Below are 778 nucleotides of genomic sequence, written 5' to 3'. Positions count from 1 at the left end.
TTTTTTTTTTTTGTTCCCAGCAGGACGATTGCCATGAGGACTATATAATGAACAGCGTAGGTAGGTCAACGAACATTTCATAAGTCTGTTTGATGATGGGCATTCATTTACATACAGCATCTTAAATATTCTATGTTGTTTGGTGTGTTTCACGTCTCTCCAGACCCCGATCCAAATGCAGAAGCTTATATGGACTTCATGAAGAAACACTGTTGTTATGATGCAATTCCCACCAGCTGCAAACTAGTCATTTTTGACACCACACTGCAGGTTGGGATGCAGTAAATGCAGAAAGTGTTTTCATTTAATATAATTAAAAAATGACCACAATAATTCATTTAGAAAAAAAATTTGTTTCGAAGAGGTGAACACACATCTATTGTATCGATGCAGGTAAAGAAGGCCTTCTTTGCTTTGGTTGCAAATGGCCTGAGAGCGGCCCCTTTATGGGACAACAAACTGCAGAGATTTGTGGGTAAGACTGATCAGAGTGTGTGCATGTTATTTTTATCTATATGAGTAGTTCTCTTGTTTCCTTCATTCTCTTGCCTTTTTCCCCAGGTATGCTGACAATCACAGATTTCATCAATATTCTTCATCGGTATTACAGGTCACCCATGGTGGGTTGCGATCTCTGCCTCTTCTCTAATGATCACCTTGTGTTGTCCTTCGTGGTTTGAATCATATTGATTTTGCATTGACTGTCCACATAATGCTGCATGAGACAGATATTGTTTCGTTTGGTAGATGATAACTAAGTGACTTGAAATAGTATTCG

At 38.6% G+C, this 778-nt stretch overlaps 1 protein-coding gene across 1 annotated transcript; it reads left to right on the top strand.

Moving 5' to 3' along the window:
• The first annotated feature begins 20 nt into the window (after positions 1–20).
• LOC107735407 (5'-AMP-activated protein kinase subunit gamma-1-like) lies at positions 21–738 on the top strand. Its single transcript, XM_016547098.1, has 4 exons — positions 21–60; positions 164–270; positions 394–475; positions 562–738. Exons 1-4 carry the CDS (start codon positions 48–50, stop codon positions 678–680), a joined length of 321 nt encoding a protein of 106 aa, XP_016402584.1. The 5' UTR covers positions 21–47; the 3' UTR covers positions 681–738.
• The last annotated feature ends 40 nt before the right edge of the window (positions 739–778 follow it).

Source organism: Sinocyclocheilus rhinocerous, unplaced genomic scaffold (genome assembly GCF_001515625.1).
Source record: "Sinocyclocheilus rhinocerous isolate Xijiao unplaced genomic scaffold, SAMN03320098_v1.1 C36037604, whole genome shotgun sequence".
Lineage (NCBI taxonomy): Eukaryota > Metazoa > Chordata > Actinopteri > Cypriniformes > Cyprinidae > Sinocyclocheilus > Sinocyclocheilus rhinocerous.
Note: the sequence above shows the minus strand (reverse complement) of the source record. Positions and strands in the feature narration are given on the sequence as shown.

Bases quoted from the DNA above. Each gene is read 5' to 3' on its own strand.
- LOC107735407 (XM_016547098.1), top strand. The intron at 271-393 runs GTTGGGATGCAG...GTATCGATGCAG, and splicing joins TTTTTGACACCACACTGCAG to GTAAAGAAGGCCTTCTTTGC. The intron at 476-561 runs GTAAGACTGATC...CTTTTTCCCCAG, and splicing joins CAAACTGCAGAGATTTGTGG to GTATGCTGACAATCACAGAT.